We start from the raw sequence: 17,465 nt of genomic DNA on the forward strand, positions 1-17,465 counted from the left end.
TTCTCTGATGCTCTGTTGAGATTTCTGAAATCAACACACAATCTGATCTCTCCATTTTTCTTTCTAACAGGTACCAAGTTGGCGACCCATGTCGAATGTCTTACTGGGAAGATGATCTTGGCTGTGAGTAGCTTCTTCACTTCTTGGTATATCAGTGGTTCCAACAAAGGATTAACTGGTCTTTGTCTTTGCCTGAATGGCTTGCTTCCTGGCTTCAACGGGATTGTGTGAGTGATAATTGCAGTGTCGTAGGTCTTGAGATCTTCATAGCTCCATGCGATGACATCTGGGAAGTCCCTCATGTTGTTCAGGATTTCATCTCTTTCAGTCGCTGTGTAGGACTTTCCAATGAAGACATTCTTAACTTGTGTCTCATCACCTAGATTGATCGTGTCACACGTATTGCCTTCCACGTTGTGATTTTTCTTTTCTTTTAACTTGTCAGGATCAAAAATCCTTTCTAATTCTACCATTCCTTTTGGAATAGTGTTTGTCTTTAAATTTAGGACACCTTCAACATCGAATTCAGCTTCACCTACCTCATCTTCATCAATGATTTGTGTCAAGAAGACGTCTGTGTTGGTTAGGAAATCTAGAATATGCTTGTCGTCTTCGAAAACTTGGAAGTTGGTAATGTTGTCTGGGACTGAAGGAACTGATACTAACTCGACTGTGAACTTCTTCAATCCTTCCATTGCTAATGGTATCAATGAACTGGCGGCCTGTGCAAGGGAATTAGCCACTTGATTCTGGTGTCTATATATAGAATTGATATTGAAAGCCTCAAAACTTTCAATGAGATCCTAGACTCAATTTCTGTACTTGGTCAATCTTTTATCATGGCAAACATACTGCTTCCTGATTTGCCTTACGGCAATTTCTGAGTCTCCATATACTTGCAATACTTTCGCCCCCTTTTGGATGGCTAATAATAATCCATGAATCAAAGATTCATATTCAACTACGTTGTTGGTACAAGGAAACTGCAATCTGTGAGCGGCAAGGTAAGTTTCTCCTGTTGGACTAATTAATTCGTAACCAGCTCCAGATCCTTGTTTAGACTTAGATCCATCGAACCTTAATGTCCATATTTGATTTTCTTGTCTTTCTGTTTCTGGGCCTTCCTGACTTTCAGATGATGTATCGGATAAGACTTTGTCTTCCACAGAACTTTCATCTTCTGAACCTTGAATTTCTTCTAAGACCAATGTCTGTGGGGCTCTTTTGTATACTTGCTCCAATGCGGTCCGGCATAAAGCACAGGATAATTCTGAGTGGACGGCATTGTGAATTCTACACCAATTCAGAAGAAGCAAATCTCGGATGGATGCTAGGTTGCCAAGTTGCACACTTTGCTGGATGTTTCTATGTACGAACCTTCTTAAATTTTCAAACATCCCTTCATCCTCTTGGTCGGATCCTTGATCGCTTTCAATAACCATCTCTGTTGATTCTATCACCTCTTGCTGGGTATCTTCATCTTGCACGTTTTGCATCATTAAAAATTCCTCCACTTTAGGCTTGTACGTCCCCAAGTCGGATTCTAAAAACAGGACTTCATTGTCTTCCCCATATTCAGTTATCATCAGTCTCAACCTTGGAGTGCTATCAATCTTGATTTGATTCGGGACTCCTCTCCATGGGAGCCACATATGTGCGAAATCAGTCGATACATATCCATTCAATTTTCATGACCAATCTCGACTTAGGAGCATCCCATATGAATCTGGAATATCCACTACTGATATATCTATGAAATTCTGGACTCTTGGGTCTGCGGCCAATTGCATATGAATGTTGTTCAATTCGCCCATGACTGGAACTTCTGTCTTGTCAAGCTGAGTGACTTTTCTCTTGGTAGGAGCGGGAGTTATACCTAGTCTTTGACAAACAGCCAGGGGCATCACGTTGCTTGAAGCTCCGGAATCATAAAGGCAATTGTGTAGTAACTTTCCAAATATTCTAACTGATAACAGAAACGGGGCCGGTTCGTCTTTTCCTTGAGAAGGAACTGAAGAATTGCCATTGTGTTCTTGATTTTTGACTTCATCAATCTTTGAATGATCGTCCTTAGTTAGACTCTCCTCTTTTGAGTGATCGGCTTTGTTTGTGGATTTTCCTTTCTTGATCACATCTTTCTTAGTTGTGACTTCCTTTTCTGGAAGAGTCTGATTAGTAGCGAGGCCTTCCATAATGGTAGGCTGAGTCTTCCTATTTTCGCCCCTTTTGAGTAATACTTTTCCTTCCAACATATCTTCCTTTTTGGCTGGGAAGGTTATGGTCTGGACCATGCACTCGTTTTGTTCGGGTTGTCCTTGGGGATCGGCTTCTTCTTGGGTCATATTGATAGTAGCTTGAACATTTGACCTAGCTGTACTAGACTCACTTAGGCTATTGATCACTGCATCTTTGATTTCTGAAACTTTGAGCAACTCATAGAGTGGTAGGCTCACTTTGACCTTCTTAAGTTCATCCAACACCAGCGCGGCCAATCTTTTCATCTCATTTCCCGCGGGAGGTGCAATATTCCCTGGTCTGTATTCTTGTGTGTTCTGCGGGTACTCTGGAACGTTGCTGGCTTGGGGATCCGGCGGAGTTGAGAAATTGTTTGGAGGGATGGACGTAGTTAGAGGTTCTTGATTCCTCTGATTTCTGTGATAAACTCTTTGATTCACACCTCCTGATGATTGGTGAAATACCTCCTTTATTCCTTCTACTAGGACACTGTCGTTTAATGGTGGAAAATAATACTCTGAATCCTCTACAGGTCCATTTGCATATGCAGGTGGGAATTGAGATCCTGGTGGTACCATCAGTCCATTAGCTGACTCTGGTGGAAATCTTCCATTTTGTACTTGACTAATCTCTTCTGGTGAATACTTGCAGGTTTCCACAATCATGGCTTGACCATATTGTGTGGTTGGAACAATTTCGTATCCTGTCGTGGGAGGATTTTCAGGTGGATTAGTGGTGCGCATCTCCTGTTGGAAAATGTCAGCCGCAATCTTGAACTCAGGACACTGCAACTCGGAATGTTGATTCGTGTTGTGGAGTCTGCACCAACTGGACAAGGCTGCTTCAGCTAAAAACACTTTGCTTGTAGAAGGATTTTCTTGATTTTGCGAATTTAGTGGGTTGTCTAGAGGCGTCACCACATTTCCATTGTTGGGAGCCGTATTCCATGGTCTCCTCTGGAAACCTTGGTTGTTATTTCCTTGATAATTATTCCTAAATCCTTGATTATTGTTTCCTTGGAAATTTTGATTGTTCGTGTGTTGGCTATGGTTGGCTCTCTGCATGCTTTGGAGCTGGTTATTCTGGTTCCTTAGGTGGGTCACCTCGGTCGATAGTCTCTTGACTTGTTCAATCAGTTCTTTCATTTCGTCCTTTTCTTCTTGTGTCCTTGACGAGCTTGTGGCATTTTGCAGGTACACAGGTTGTGCAGGTGGAGCTTGAGAAATTGGGGCTCCAGGGTGAAGTACCAACTGATTTGCCGATTGTACGCTCGGATAAGTTGCCTGCGGAATTGGATTCATGACTGGAGTTTGGTTGACCAAGGCCGTACCAACTGCCTGCATCTGGTTCGGTGCCGCGACAGGTCCCATGTGTAGTAATGGCCCAGTGATATTCTGTCCCATGTGCTTACTCACTTCAATAGCCTTTGCATAGGCCACATTTAGATCATTCGGAGTCGGATGCGTCCTTACAAACATAGCTGTGAGATGATCTAAGGCTCCATAGTAAATTTCTCTTGGATCTGCAATGAGATAAGGGGGACGCAACATTGTGTATGCGCGGTGAAATCTGTTGTTGAAGGAAGTAATAGGTTCATGTTCTCTCCTTCGAACCTCCACAATTGTCTGTATAACTCAGCTGGTGTAGTTGGCATACCAAATTTATCAATGAATGCATCTTTCATCGCGTCCCAAGTCCTGATGGACCCTGTAGGCAAATGAATGAACCAAAAGTATGCCTCTTCTCCCAATGAATAGGGAAAAAGCCTACATGCCACATCTCCATATTCAATTTGTCTGTTGCGAAGAAGGTCCTCGAACATCTTGATATGATCTTCTGCTGTGCGATGGAAATCACTGACATTGAACTTGGAACAAAAGTGCTCTGGATTCTTCGGCATATCATGATAAATTGCAAATTCCAACGGTGATGGATTGTTGACTAGCCAAGTCGCACCATTAAGTATATGGGGAGGAGGAGGTGGAGGTGGAGCACGTTGAGCCATTGTACCTTTTGAAGCTGAACTTGATGAACTGGCTTGGCCTTTTGTTTGGGAAATTGCCTGGATACTGGATTGGATCGCCGCTTGTACTTGCTCTTGAAGAACTTGTGATGACTCAGGAGATCCTTCCAATCTTAGTTCGAACTCTTTGGGAGTGTCTTCTCTTTTAACTCGCTTTGCTTTGGAAGTAAACTGAAGTTCACATAGATCCTTGATGCCTGGTGTGGACCTCAACAACCTTTGATGTTTCTCGGGCGAGAATGAACCAATGCGATCCAGCGTGAAATCTTGTGAAGATTATTGTGGGTTCCTTTGATTGCGAAGTTCTCTAGCTATGACCCTTCGATGTTCTTCGGCTCTATCTTCCTCTTGTTCCAAGACAATTCTGACTCTATTATACTCAATTTGACTTCTCCTTGCGGTCCACGCTACTTGATTCAATCCTGAAATGATATCTTCTTGAGTGTTACCTATCTGCAAATTTGGTTGTATCACTTGATTCAATCCTTCATGTGGCAACACCATCGTACTTCATGATCACTCTTGCAATGTGTTCCTTTTCAAAATCTTTGGACTTTCAGACTTTCGGAAACTAAGGCCCTCCTTCTAGCGCCAATTCTGTTCACGTGTATTTTGTACACCATCATACACAGAATAAAATACCAATAGGCATCTTATCCTCTCTTGAGAAAATAGTCTCTAACTGCTGAAGATACGCATAAAGGATCAGTTAGGTAGACTCCAAGGTTCTTTAAGTAGGGTCTCTACGTGTGGACAAGCTTCCAGCGGTATGATGTGATTTGCTGTTTCCTCCAAGGGGCCTTACGTATTCCGAAAGCTCAAGATTTTACTAAACTTAAGAAACTTTTCAAAAATAACAAAAGAGTAGGGTTTGAAAGAGGTCTAATCTAATCTAACCCTATGAATGACTTAGTATGGACAAGACTTGGCAAGATTCAACCAACTTCAATTTTGCCATAAGATAACAACTCAATTGAAATTAGTGCGATCTTCTAAGGTAATAAAATGATATTCAATGCATCAAAGGTCATGGGCACTACCACGAAGGTACATATCCAAGACACAATAATGGTTGAAGATTAGGGGATTCAAAGTATTTTCCAGTCGACCACGCAAGGCGTTAATACAATCAGCAAGAAGCTAGTGGTTTAGATTACGAATCCTACCAAAGATCAAGTCTCACACTATGTCCTTCAAATTAACAAGCTACTTTGATTGAGCATGATTCAAGTAAGTTAAACAACCATGAAGATAACTTAAGAAAGTTGCAACAAAACACCATAACTTCAATATTTTATTGATTTCCAAGTCATCATATACAACAATTGCTTGAATTTCTCTCTTCAAACTCAATCTTGCTACAAAATAAAATTGCTTCTAACTCTAATCTCTCTTCTCTATTACATCAACTATTGACTATTACACTATTAACTATTTTCAAATGAAATGAAAAATGGGGGTATAAATAGCATCCCCAGTTACAATGAAAGGTCCGGATCGAAAGTAGATCAACGGTCAAGATCATGACACCTAAACCCTAATTAGGGTTTGTTACAAATGGCCTCCTTTTTACTGAACAATATTTAAATGCATAGCCAAATATTAAATTTGGCACAAAAACCTAGGAGACATAAACCAATGAGAAATAAGATGTCATGTCATCTGTAACAACCTTTCATCTAGAATCTTATTCCCTTTCCAATTCTCTTTCTTAGCATATGCAATGAATCTTGAAACGATTCCTTCGATTCCTGTGATTGGAATCTCGGGAAGATTCTTCATACTCTCTTCTAAGTGGATGACCTGATCGAATGCATCTAGAAGAGCTGCGTCCCAAGTAGATTCAAGTTCCTTCGTTCTTTCAATCAAGAGCATGATGGAAAACATCTGATCATACTGCTCATCTGTAACATTTGCGTCCTTGCAAAAGATGATCATGATTCTATCCTCTAGTTCCTGCATATCCACATCTGTCTCGACCTCGATCCTTCTGCCAAGAATGGTACGAAGTACCTCAAATACTCTGTCCTGGATCAGATTGATCACCTCCTCAACTTGGCCACATCTAGTACTGATGTCTTCGAAGAAAACATTCTTCATATGGAGTAAGGTTGACCAATGAAAAAAACTGTGAGGTTCTCCATCCAAGATCTTCTCCTGCGCTAAAATCTTCCTTGATGTGTGTCTAATAACTTTCAAGACAGGAATGATAACGTCCTTGGTATGGGCGAATGCAGCTACTGTTATCATCAAATTGTGGATCATCTCAAGAACCTGGATAGCTTGATGAATAATCTTCATCATCCTTGTTACAAACTCTATAGCCACTGTATGAGATCTATCCATCCAATTACTTGTACGTTGGACCATGTTCCTGAATCTTTCTGCTTCATTGATTGATTGAAGCGGCAATGCTTGCACTGGTGATCTAACTGGATCCTGACGTCCCAAAGGTTCATTGATGTGACTGAAATATGTCCTCCATGCACCGACCTCTCTCTCAAGCTTTCTATTCTTCTCCATTTCTTCTCTAAGCTTGTCTTTCAATGCTTCAAATGAATCGGTAGCATCATCTAAAGTCTGCTCTGCTGTGGATGGTCCTAACTCAAAAGTCTGTATATCATATTCCTCTGCTAGGATCTCACCTTCATATTTGTCTGCTGCCGGTGTAGCTATCTGCAGTTTTCTGGATCCAGTCTCATCTCGAATCATCTTGGACATCTTGGTAGCCTTCTTCTTTTCTGTTACTTCATGTGAGCGTCCAACAAGGCTCTCTAAATCAATTGCATTGTCCTCGTCCTCTACTACGATCACCTTGGTTAATCTTTCCTTCAACCAATCTGGGATAATCGATCTGGTTTCTTGAACTTGAATCTCTTTATGCACTATTTCTTCTTGTCTGGGAGGAGATGTTATTTCATTGTCTTCTTTGTCTTCATCTAACTCATAGTCTTGGAGAGATCCATCTGGTGAACCATGTTGTGCCTGTCCTTCCTCCTGCCTATCGTTCTGTACCATCGACTCCATGGATTCTTCAACTTGAATTGTTCTCTTCTCAGGTCTAGAAGAAGTACCGGATGATCGATCTCTGTTAGCCTCTTGTTTCTTCTTGGAAGACTCTCTCTTTCCAGGTCTCTCTTTCCTCTTCGAACCTCTTGAATGGAGATTGCCCTCACTAGCACATCGAAGGTTACCTTCACCTGAATTCCTAGGATTAGGATTGCCTTCACTCACACTAGCTCCACCTTCGGCTGGTTTTTCTTCCAAAGTGAAAGACATAGCTATGCCTTGTTCTCTCAACTTCTGATGTTGAACGTCTACCCATCTGCGAGTACAAGACAAAACTGGTGCCATAAAAGCATCTAAATCCACGACCTCGGGCTCATTCCAATCCAACCTTATTGATTTGCTTTCTCGATCATAGGAAGACTGGATATGTCTGCCACTGTCCTGAGCTTGGTCGGCAACTCTGTAAATCCTGCATTTCCTGATGAAATCCAAAGGCAATCTAGAATGCATTTTCCGTTTCACTTCAAGATCATCTAAGAGATTCATCATAAAATCTTCAATCTGGTACTCATGTCTAAACTTCCTGCCGACTGTCTCCTCTAAATGTCCATGTGGATCAAAGCTTTCTCTCAAAGCAAAAGATGAAAAAGAATACAAGGCTAACTCCTTCTCTGCGTCATCCATAGCTAAAGCATTAGGACATACCTCAACTGAATTACCCAAAATGATAGGTACTGGAACTCCATTCTGATGTCTGTGTCTGAATGCCTTCACATATGCTGCCAACTGTCTTGTTACTTCAAGTAACACAATTCTGTCTGTCGGATATCTCGGCAACATGTATGGAGGTAAAGGACATCCATGCACTCTAATATAAGTGAACTTGGGAAACTGAATGAACCAAGCACCGTACCTCTTTATGAATTCCTGGGCATCCTGAGATAATCTGTTGTGAATTCCACCTTGCAACGTCCTGGTGATGTTCATCGTGAAAGTATCGTTAACCAACTTATAGTTGCTCCCTGGCGGATGATGCAAGTAGGCGTAGGAATCACAAGCTCTGACCTCGCCAGGTCCTCTTCCAATCACTCCTCTGTGAGGTAGTCCTACGTATTCAACACTCCTGATCAAGGCATAGATGACATATGAACTCATGTGGAAGGACTTAGTAGCCTTGAGTCTCCTCAACTGTACGTCCAAGCAATGGCTAATCATCCTAGCCCAATGTATCGTACCTTTCCCTTGAACAATCACCTGGATGAAGTAAAACATCCACTTCTCAAAATAGAAGGCATGAGGGGCTCCTGTAACTCGGTTGAGCATGGTAATTAAATCTCTGTACTCCTCCTGGAAATCAATCCTGTGCGGTGTGTTCGGGACCTTGCTCAGACGGGGACGGCTTTTGAGTAGCCAGTTCTTATTGATAATGCTTAGACAAGCATCTGGATCATCTTCGTACATTGATCTGGCTCCCTCTATGCTCTTGTATATCATGTCCCTGTGCTCTGGAAGATGGAAAGCTTCACTTATAGCTTCCTCTGAAAGGTACGCCAAAGTGTTTCCCTCTTTGGACACGATCGTCCTGGACTGTGGATCATAGTGACGAGCACACTCGATCATCAACTCGTGGCACTGAACAGCTGGAGGAAAGCCGGCCGCCTTAATGATACCACTCTCGATTATTCTCCGGGCGACGGGTGATGGCTTGCCAATATAAGGGACCTCTCGAAACTTCTTCGTGCTGAAGTTCCCCAAGTTGGTATCTCCAATGTTGTTCCACTTCGACACGATCTTGGTCTCCACTTCTTCGGTCTTCTGATCTTCTTTCATGAGAGCTGAGCGACTGGTGGATGCTCCCGCCTTCGGGGTCGCCATACCTATACAACATTTCATAATGAGAAGCTAGATTTTGCAATAAATAACATAGATTAGAGGATAAATTTTAGGAAACTTCATGATAAGTCTTTGAGTTATCATTTCCTAAAATAAAACGATTGAGCTAGGAATTCAAAATTCAAAATAACTCAAAATTTAAAATATGACGATGAATAAATAAAACAATAAAAATCAAATCGCCATACCTCAATAGAGAGCTAACTCTAGAATGCAAAAAGACAAAATTCGCCTAGGCAAAATTGAGGTATAAATGATCTTCAACGTGATCTCCTCAAGAAATCAATTTCCCCACCTTTGTCCTCGACGTGATCTTCAAATATCGCCCTTGACGTGACCTTCAAATCTTGGCAAATTCGCTCAATATAGATCTTCAAATATCGCACCACCTTGGAAGTATTAGCGCCACCTTTGGATGATATTCGCACTTCTTCAAACACAATTTCGCACCACCTTTGATTGGGATGAAAGCTCGCACTTGAATGATAAAATAATGATGTAAAAATGATAGTTTTCACTCTCCTTTTATAGCGCTCACCTCTTCCATTCATTAAGGCCGACTTGGTGATATAAATCAATTTTCAAACGATTTTAATTAGATAATAAAGGCCGACCTCCATGTCAAAGCGCTCCATTCGATTTTTTCTTTTTTTGATTAATTAATTAATTATTAAATGCCTTTGATTTTTAATTAATAAATTTCGATTTTTTTTTTTAAACAAGGCAAAATAATTAATAAATGCCAAACGCAATTTTTTAAATGCTAATTTAATAGGATTTTCAAAACTTATCGATCTTAGCATTTAAGGTAAATTTAAAATGTTCATTTGAGCGCCAAATTTTGAAAATGGAGTAGACGTACCTCATCGCCCTGGTCCCTTGGAGAGGGACAGGAGCGATTCACCATTTTTGTCATGATTTCTTGTAACTTCCACGTTCAACTTCTTCATTTCCACGTTCAAATCACCCATTTTGTTGGGTCCTTCAAGTTAGATTGCCTTGCATGTGCGCATAAGTGGCTTTGGATGTATCATCGCCCTTGTCCCTTGGAGAGGGACAGGAGCGATCCTAAGGTTTTTGCTTGAAATTCTCCATCTTGATATGAACTTTTCCTTGTATCATCTTCCAAATGCCATTTAAAACCTTGTGCGGCTTTATCTTAACGTGATTTTCAAAGGATATCATGTGTTTTGGCTAACATCGCCCTAGTCCCTTGGAGAGGGATAGGAGCGATCTCCATGTCCTGGCTCAGATTCGTAAACATCTAACCTTTGTTCATCGTTTATTGCCTTCCAAATAGCGTCTTTTACCTTGTCCATCCTCGCCTTGCCTTGACTTTGAAGGAGTATGAGTGTTTTTGATGAAATCGCTTTGGTCCTTGTCCAAAGGACAGAAGCGATATGAGCTTTTTAGCTTGTTTGACAACATTTGGACGTTCCAAACTTTGATATATCACCTTCAAAAGACACCTTGAACCCCTTACGACCTTGTGATGTCTTGTCTTAACGTCATTTTTGCATAAATTGATCAATATACCCAATATCGCTCTGGTCCCTTCCTGAGGGACAGGAGCGAAGTTCAACATTGTGAGCTTGTTCTTGTTTTCTTCAACTTGCAATTATCTTCAATGCGTGAAATGATGTCCTTTCGATTCTCTTGGTAGCTTGACACTTGCTTGTCTTTTGAAATTCATGCCTTTATGGAAATATCGCTCTGGTCCCTTCCTGAGGGACAGGAGCGAACTGGGTCTTAGAGTGCAAATTCCTTCAATGTGATGACCTTGGTAACTTGTGCTTGATTGAAATGCCTTGAAACGTCCTTACCTCCTTGTTCCTCATCTTGGAAGGTCTTGATCTTGGAGGAACGGTTTTAAACTTGAATAAGAAGCAATATCACCATCATATCGCCCTGGTCCCTTGGAGAGGGACAGGAGCGATTCTAGCTCTTGTGGTCTTCATTTCACTTTATCACCTTCAAAGTTATATTCAATGGGTTCGTAATGCGCCCTTCCATTCATCCATGCCTTGGGATCGATTGAAACTGGACAAGAAAATCATGCATAACAAAAATCGCTCTGGTCCCTTCCTGAGGGACAGGAGCGAACTAGGCATTTTGGGTCCTTGCTGACGTTTCAAAATCTTCAATTTGTCTTCAATGAGTTCATTTCATCGTCTTCCTTGCCATCAAACACAAACTTGCCTTGATCTTTGCCTGAATTTTGTCCTATGAAGAATATCGCTCTGGTCCCTTGGAGAGGGATGGGAGCTATAATGTATTTCGCCCTGGTCCCTTCCTGAGGGATAGGAGCGATTTTGGCATTCTGGACCATTTTTCTTCATGTTTGCTCTTCAAGTTATATTCATTTGATAAAACATCTTCCCTTGGACCTCTTCGAATTGTCAAGTCGTCAAAATCTTGCAAGGACAAAGCAAAATTTGATTTGTAGCTCCGGTCCTTCACTGAAGGACAGGAGCGAACTTGACCCCTGGAGGCATTTCCGTGCTCATGAAAATCTTCAATTTATATTCAACGGAAAGATCATGCCTTCCTTGATCACTTCCAATTCGTAACTCATTTTGACCCTGCAGGAATAGTGAGATATTCGAAAACGAGCTCCGGTCCTTCACTGAGGGACAGGAGCGATTTTGCTCCTATAGGCCAAAATATCATGATTTTACACATTTTATCAATTCACGAGGCGAAAACAAATCATTCTCAATGCCCGGGATCAAAAAATCAAAAAACTCAAAATTTGGTCAAAAATATTCAATTGGACAAAAATTCACATTTCATAATCAACACTTAGACAAATTTAAGCTCTGCATTCAAAATTCCAATTGAAAATAGACCAATTTGGCGAAATCATTGCATTCAAAGTTTGCATCCTAGAAAAGGAAGCTCAAAAGCTCTCAAAACTGACTGGATTCTGGCCTGAAAAGACGTTAACTAAAACCCTAAGGCTTAACCCTAAATCCAGACAACTGACTGACTAACAAAATCCTAAAAGCGAAGCGAAAAGCGAGCGAAAAACGAGCAAAAAGAGGGGGTCCCCATTTGCGATGGGGCGATGTGTGAAATGGTCACAACACTTGGGCATCTAGATCGTCTCCTAAAAACCTCCATTTAAGATAACTCAAACCAACTCTAGCAAAGACTCTGTGTCTATCCAAATCTTTTCCTTTCAGATCAAGTAGGAAAGGGTAGTATTTGATGAGCTCTCTGTGAGCATTGAAAAGGATCGAGTGGCTTGGCCGAGGTGCCCCAGAGTCGTGGTAGCATTTGTTGATTTAATGTCTAATATTTTTAACAATATAATCTTAATAGTTGCGACTTTAAAGTTGTTAGTGTTGATCATGAAAAGTCACAAATCATATGATGCCACATTAGCACACCAATAAAACATGATTTGATGCATATTCTACTGTTCTAATCTTTTTTCTTTTTTATCTTTTTTAGACAACTTAACAAAATGCATACCAATGTGATGTCATATCTGATAATGTGACCCTTGCACCTTAATCATAAATAAAAACATGCCAAATATGCAACTGTAAAAAAATAGGACATATCAAATATGCAACTGTTGATGTGATCCTTAAACCTCACAGTAAAAAAAAATCATTCAATTATAAATGATAAATTGGATAAGAAATATCATTTCAAGTAAAATTTTAGAAATGATTAAATTAATTCCTAAAAGCAATGATATTTTGAAATTCTAACTCACTAACCAGGTATGCCTTGTTAAACATATTCCCACTTTGGATGGAGAGTTTGCATATTCCCAATGGCATTGAATATGGAGAGGATACTGTACAAGTGCTGTGCTTTCTTTAGAATATAGACATTGCAACTCTGTATAATTTTATATACAGGTTAATGGTCTTTCATAGAACATAGAACTTTTTCGTGCTCCAAAGTTTCATTTTTTAAGAATTCAATTCGATCATCAAGCTTTGTAGCAAATTTACCTTTGTATGTGATAACAGCCCATCATGAACTGCACTCTTGCTATTCTCGGTATCCATATTTTATATGAAGCCGGTGGCAAGTTCTATGTGCATCAAGTCTTTAGCAAGTTCTACAGCTGCACCTTGCTGAAAAATCCAGAGTGATCTTTTAGATAAGAGCAATAAGCATTCTTTTCATTACTTCTCAATGTTTTTTTACCAGTGAATTGTTAAGAAATATATCTGCATGAAAATATTAGTTTTAATGGAGGTTCATGTTAGAACACGTTTTGTAAATGTGTTAATTATATTCACAGCTAACTATAACTGGTTAACAACAAATTGAAGACTATCAACATTGATTATTCTAACACTCTCTCTTATTAGTAAAGTCTTTTTGTAAACGTGCTACTGTAGCTGATTGACAACAAACTAAGGCTATTGACAACAAATTAAAGACTCAAAAGATACTTATGGGTACATATACATCAGAAGTATAATTCGATTATAAATTATTCTAACACTTCCCCTTATGAATATGGAAATTTTGGTGGACTCCAACCCTACATCTATTGAGTAGAAAATTCACATATTTGTTAAGTCTTGTAAAGTGCATTTTTGGATCTAGCTACTGTTATGGAGATTTAGAACTTGAGAATTTTACAACGTTAACTGCCTTCTTTTATCTATATTTATATGGAAATCACCTGAGTTTTACAGTTGATGTTGAAATTCTTCTTTATTTTCTCAGGTTTCTAGACAAAGCCGCCATTATAGACCCACCAGTTGGGATGAATAGAGCAAGTACAACTATTGAAATTGGCCCAGCAAATCTGAAAACTCATGCATGCACAGTAACACAGGTAGAAGAAGTGAAGCTGATCCTTAGGATGGTTCCTATCTGGCTCTCCTGTCTCATGTTTGGAGTCACCATAGCACAAACAAACACCTTCTTCATAAAGCAAGGGAAGACCATGAACAGAAGATTTCCCAATACCCACAATGAAATCCCACCAGCCTCTCTTTTTGCATTCTCAGTGCTTTCCATGATTACTTTTGTAGCAATATATGACAGTTGCTTTGTCCCAATTGCAAGATACATGACAGGAAACAAGAGAGGCATAACAATTCTCCAAAGAATTGGACTGGGAATGATTATATCCATCCTAAGTATGGTTACTGCAGCTTTAGTAGAAGCAAAGAGGCTGAATGTAGCCAAAAATCATGGTTTGCTTGAAAACCCTAAAGCCACAATCCCTCTGAGTGTTTTTTGGCTTGCTCCACAGTTTGCTTTGAATGGTATTGCAGATGTTTTCACCATAGTAGGATTGCAAGAGTATTTCTATGATCAAGCTCCAGATAGCATGAGAAGCTTGGGGATTGCCTTCTATTTGAGTGTCATTGGTGTTTCAAGTTTTCTAAGCAGTTTTATAATCAGCATTGTTGACAGAATTAGCACCAGAGGAGGACATGAGGGGTGGTTTGTGAACAACATAAACAAATGCCATTTGGACTATTTCTACTGGCTTTTAGCCATACTTAGTGCTTTGAATATAATTTTCTATGGATGTATGGCTCACAGGCACACTTACAAAAAAGTGAAGCATGTCTACTGTGAAAAGGGTATATTGCCTATCAAAAAGTCACATCATGATGAGAATGTGACTGTCTGATTTGAGTTAGGTTCTGGAAAAAAAATTAAAGATGTATTGTAAATATATATATTAATAATTGTACTGTAAGATGTAATGGTATGGTCAAATGTATTTTGAAGTTAGATTTATGAGAATTATTTTAAATGTATGTTTATTTTTATTAGATATATCTGTATAAGTTTTAAAAAGTGGTTCAATGTCTGGTAATAAGATTTTTTATTATCATAATGTTTTATTATTAAATTGATAAGAAGGAATAAATTGTTTTTTAAAGTAGAGTTTTTAGAAATTTTTAGTCATAATAATTTATAGATCTTTGTGTAAATATTTTGAAGAACATAGATGATACATTTCAACCTTGTATATATTATGATTTTTAGATTTAAATAAATATTAAGATTATATTAGTATTCAGTGAGTATTGTAGTTTTAAACAATTTGCATGATTGAATATAATATTATAGAATAAATAATTAAGATGATATGTTATCCTAAGCTTGATATATTATTTCTATAATAGTCCTATTCTCAAAATGCTAAATTGTATTCATATGTGCAACATGAATTCTAGATAGGCTAGACTCAATCAACTTGTATCAAATTTACAACATTTAGATTTGTTATCAAGTTTCAAATGTTGTGTTTCTAATAACAAAATATACAAGTAAAAGTGGTCAGCTTTAGGCTACCAAGGGCAATGCCTCTTGAGTCCATACACTTTTCATAATTCCCCAAGAGATGTCCAATTGTATAAACTCATCGTATCATCAAATGTATCATCCAATACTTAAATTGAATGAGCAATAATGTAATAGAAAATAATAAGAATGGGTCTAATGTATACTCTAATAACATACCAAAAAAAAAAATTGAATTCAAATTTTGTTATTTTTGCATGATTTTTCTTCAAAACCAAATATATTGGAGAGTAAAAATTTAAAATTGTATGAATTTTATAAAAGGGATGATCAAAATTATTAAACTTTTTTTTTTATTGTGAATCACTAACATATATGAATTTAGAAATGATATAAACTAAAGTAAAAATTTATTTGAATGTAGTTTTTTGTAAAATTGACATTATACTTTAGTTGTTGATAACATGTTGAAAAATGGGATAAGAGGGATACTACTTTCCAAAAAAACTTAAAACTAATTTTATAATTTGTTTACAAAACATTCAGCTTATATTTTGGTGTTGATGACATACCTAAAAAAAATTGGGTTTGAATAAATTTTTACCCCTTTTAAGTGTGTATATGTAAATAGTGGAATGATTCAAATCTAATTTAAAAAATGACTTCAAGTTTTAAATTATTAAATTTAATTGTGCTAATTTCAATTGACCTAAAGTATGGATAGATTTGAAATTTCATCCTGAAAGTAAAGAATTTTCATACAATATTGAATATAAAGCAATAAGAATTCATTTAAATAAAGAGAAATTGTATTAAAAGATACAAATTTAGGGCTTGGGAATGATAAGAAAAGTTTCTAACATAGTCCATAGAAAACAAATCAAAAGATAAAATGTCAATTCTAGCACCTTGAATATGAGTGAAGGGATTATTCATTTCTATGAACTCTAATGTCTATCCTTGAACACAGTTTTATGGCATAAGGCTTCTCCACCTACACTATATAGGTAAAATATGCAACACCCAAATTTGTTGTTGTTATCTTTATCACAATAACTAGAGTTAATTTGGTGGATTTGGGGTTGGACAAGAGAGAAAAATAAGTAATTGAGATCAATAATGTCTTCCAAATCACTTGATCTGAGGCAAGGGATTGTGTGGTTGTCCATTACAAGAGATATAATTGTTAATGTGGTTAAGAATACAAAGGAAGTGAATATAATCATGACATGCCACATCATACATGGGAATCCTTGATATATGTGCATTTCTAAGCCTTTTTTAAGGCATGTACTAATACACAATCATCAAATAGTTACTTCTAAAACACCAACCCAATAGAGGCACCTTATGTAGATGGTTGATTATTTTAATCTCCAAGATGAATTCATCTTTTTTTCTTTTTTGAGGGTTATAGAGGCATGTGCTTCACATCATAAATAGTTTTTCATTTGAGAGGGTTGCTTTGTTGGCTCCTAATGTGTTAGAATGATGCTAGTATTTGGTGACACTGGATTTAAGCACAAGGTTTCATAATCATTTTAAAATAGGTGTATACAACTAGTTTTAAATATCATTTGATTCAATAATCAACAAAAACAATTATCTAATAAAAATAAGACAAATATTTATCACCTTTTAATATAAATTAAATATATAATTATTATTGATTGTTTGACTACTAAATTAATAATATTTGAATAAAACAATGTTCTCATTCAATAATCCTTTAAAAAATGCAAATTAATGATTACTCTAAAAAGAAATTGACATAAAATACCACATATAAAAGTAAAACAACTTTCTTTGTTCTCATGGAACAACCAATATTTTAAAGTGTCTGATTTTTTTTTTGCCAAAAAAGTAATGTACCAAAATAAAACAAGAATTATGATATTTATTGTATCAAATTATGCAACAAGTCAATGGGCCCTTGGTCTATTAGTGAAGTTGAATGGCTCCAAATGAGCCCACTAGGGATCAAGTCTTACTGAGTGCAAGGCTCTAACATCATAAGGGAAGAGGGTGGGATCGTGCCCCAGGTGAATTTGGCGGAATGGAT

The 17,465-nt window shown here is 38.0% G+C and overlaps 1 protein-coding gene across 1 annotated transcript in view; it reads left to right on the top strand.

The window, feature by feature from the left end:
• LOC131064743 (protein NRT1/ PTR FAMILY 5.6) overlaps positions 1–14,893 on the top strand; it is a 28,968-nt gene extending 14,075 nt beyond the window's left edge. Inside the window, exon 4 of the mRNA XM_057999014.2 lies at positions 13,862–14,893. Coding sequence (XP_057854997.2) covers positions 13,862–14,783 — 922 coding nt within the window. The 3' untranslated portion in view covers positions 14,784–14,893. The remainder of the gene's footprint in view (positions 1–13,861) is intronic.
• Positions 14,894–17,465: the final 2,572 nt, after the last annotated feature.

This window comes from Cryptomeria japonica, chromosome 8 (assembly GCF_030272615.1).
Source record: "Cryptomeria japonica chromosome 8, Sugi_1.0, whole genome shotgun sequence".
NCBI classification, from domain to species: Eukaryota; Viridiplantae; Streptophyta; class Pinopsida; order Cupressales; family Cupressaceae; genus Cryptomeria; species Cryptomeria japonica.